The sequence below is a fragment of the Medicago sativa genome, chromosome 2 (genome assembly GCF_051527215.1).
Source record: "Medicago sativa cultivar Bolivia chromosome 2, Bolivia_mono, whole genome shotgun sequence".
Lineage (NCBI taxonomy): Eukaryota > Viridiplantae > Streptophyta > Magnoliopsida > Fabales > Fabaceae > Medicago > Medicago sativa.
The window spans coordinates 80,633,227-80,636,036 of record NC_140750.1 but is presented as its reverse complement, the minus strand read 5'-3'; the positions used below and the strand labels follow the sequence as shown (position 1 = coordinate 80,636,036).

General features: G+C 36.2%; 1 protein-coding gene across 1 annotated transcript; it reads right to left on the bottom strand.

The window, feature by feature from the left end:
• Positions 1–249: 249 nt before the first annotated feature.
• On the bottom strand, positions 250–1,254 carry LOC146951321 (uncharacterized). The gene has a single exon (XM_085748726.1). It carries the CDS (start codon positions 1,252–1,254, stop codon positions 250–252), a length of 1,005 nt encoding a protein of 334 aa, XP_085604852.1.
• Between the last annotated feature and the right edge of the window lie 1,556 nt (positions 1,255–2,810).

Genomic DNA, 2,810 nt, shown 5'->3' with positions numbered 1-2,810 from the left:
GTTATCATGGTCATGCCTGGGCCGTTTTGTTACCTTGGGGATATGGAGGGCATGTGGCTGGTCATGAAAGGTAGGGCGAGCTAGAGCAGTCTGGTTATGTGGGGCGGTTTTGTTGGAGTCAGTGATATTAGCTAGGGCATTAAAGCGGTTTCCTTTGGGTGTAATGGTTTTGGAGGAGAATAAAGTGGTGTTATTGGGGACTCTCTTTTTTCTAGTAACAACAAGCCAATCACCATGAAGTTCATTATTCTATCCAGCATTATGAATTATTGTATCATCATTAGCTAATGATTCTTGAGTGAAAACAGTAATTGCCTTACCGTTTTGAGATTCCGGAATCAATTGAGAGTCAATGCTGTTGGGACCTGGTTGTTGCGGCTTCTGACTGTCTTCATGGAAGTTAGTTTCGGCTGGTTGTGATGGTGGCATGGTGGTGTTGTTTTTTGCCGGCATGGTGGAGCAGTTTCTTCCCAGGTGTCCGTAGCATCCACAACTAGTGCAAATAAGATGAAGCCCCTCGTACTGGACTTTATACCAATGTCCGTTAACCCAAATTTTTCCTACGACCGGCAAAGTGAGATCAATTTCAACACAAACCCTTGCAAATTTTCCACGTTCAATTTTCAGGGTGTTTGTGTCAACTTTGATGGGGCGGCCAAGAGCAGACGCCATGGCTAAGAGGAAACTCTCATCATAATACACAAGATTCAATCCTGGAAATCTTACCCAGACGATTGTTTTGTCTACTGTGGCAGTTGGAGAAGCAAATTCTGGTGTCCAGTGTGCGACTGCAAGACAGTGGTCGAAAATTAGCCATGGGCCTCCGGTTATGACTTTTTCTTTATCTGCCGCTTCATCGAATTTCACCATAAAGAATCCGTTATCATTGTCCATGATTTCGAATCCTCCTTGAGTTCTCCATGTTTTTTGTAGGCGCTCTCTCATGGTGTGGTATCCGATATTCTTCCCTAGCAGCTTAACAACAATAGCGTCCTTCCATGGTGTACAAAGTTCTTGGAAGACTGCTGGTTCCAGGTGAACCTTTGGTAACAACCGATTGCCATTCTCATGTTCAATGCGGACAAGCTTTTTCTCAATCATGTCTTCTTTTTCGCGAATTAGGGTTTCTTGTGAAGGTCCAAGCAGTTTATCACGGAAAGAAATCTTTGGGGGCGGTTGTTGGTGGGGATCAGGTGGCTTTTCGGTGGCTGGAAGGGTTTGGTTACTCTGTGCAGAGAAAACAAACGAGCTCATCGCACTCATTAGGGTTTTAGAAAGTGGGAAAGTAATATATAGACTGATAGAAGAAGAAATTTAACTTTTTTTTTATGTATTACTTGTTATATGTTTCATTTACATATTTAATTAATACATCAGTTTTTATATTAAAAGTTTTTTTTTTTTTGAGGAAATTTTAAAAGTTGTATCCTATTCGACATTTAACATATGAATAAGAGAGAAATTTCAAACACAAAAAAAAAAAAGGATCAACCAAAATTTCCTCACCGTTATTAAAATTTTCAATTAAAACTTTTTTATTGAAACTGAATGCCTGATTGCTCCCCCTCAACCTCCTCGTAAATTCGATACTATATATTTAATAGAAATATTTTCATATATATCTTACAGTTTTTTTTTACGAATTTGTTGTCTATATTACAGCAGGAACTCACGTTTGCAGTGAAGCTACATAGTAGCTTTTCCAAATCACGACAATAACATATGAATAAGAGAGAAATTTCAAACACAAAAAAAAAAAGGATCAACCAAAATTTCCTCACCGTTATTAAAATTTTCAATTAAAACTTTTTTATTGAAACTGAATGCCTGATTGCTCCCCCTCAACCTCCTCGTAAATTCGATACTATATATTTAATAGAAATATTTTCATATATATCTTACAGTTTTTTTTTACGAATTTGTTGTCTATATTACAGCAGGAACTCACGTTTGCAGTGAAGCTACATAGTAGCTTTTCCAAATCACGACAATTTTTGTCTTGGGACGCAAGAAAACTTGTTCCATCGCACATCGAAACAAGCCATTAATTGGTTTGAAGAATCAATATTAGGAACTAACAAATGAGTTGGGTCAACCCAGAAAATCCGGTCAAACCCACTCAAAAAACCCAAAAAAAGATGGGTTGGCTAATTGGGTGGGTATGGTTTCTAAAAATCTAAAACCCATAAAAATAAATGGGTTTTGGGTAAAACCAGACCCAAACCCAAAAAACCCACTTACCCAATAATGTTAATATTTTTTATCTTTATTTTTATAGGGTAGAAGAAAGTTATATTTCCAAAACATAAAAATTGTACCATATATATTGAAAATCAAAACATATTAGAGTTACAAATTAATATGTTGCACTTTTTGGTTATTTTGATACTAATGCAATTTTATGTCATGCAACTTTAGTTTGTTGCAGATATTTTATGATGAAGTTTATTATTTAATATTCTATGATGCATAAAATTATAGTAAAATAAGTTAAACATTTTTTTAAGTAAATTAATAAGTAGAGTACTATTTTAAAACAAAATTATGAGGACTTGTCATTTAGTCATTTAATATTAAAAAAATAGAAAAATAAGTTGGATATCCCATTACCCAAGCCAACCCAACCCAAAATTTAGTGAGTTTGCCCAAACCCACCCAATAGTATAACGGGTGGTTATTTCACCTCACCTAAACTGGAGTACCCTATTTAGTTTGATTTTGGGTTTGACCAAACTCAACCTATATCCACCCACGAACACCCCTAGATATGATAAGGAACTAACAAATCAGCGTCAAAAGCCATGAAGCGC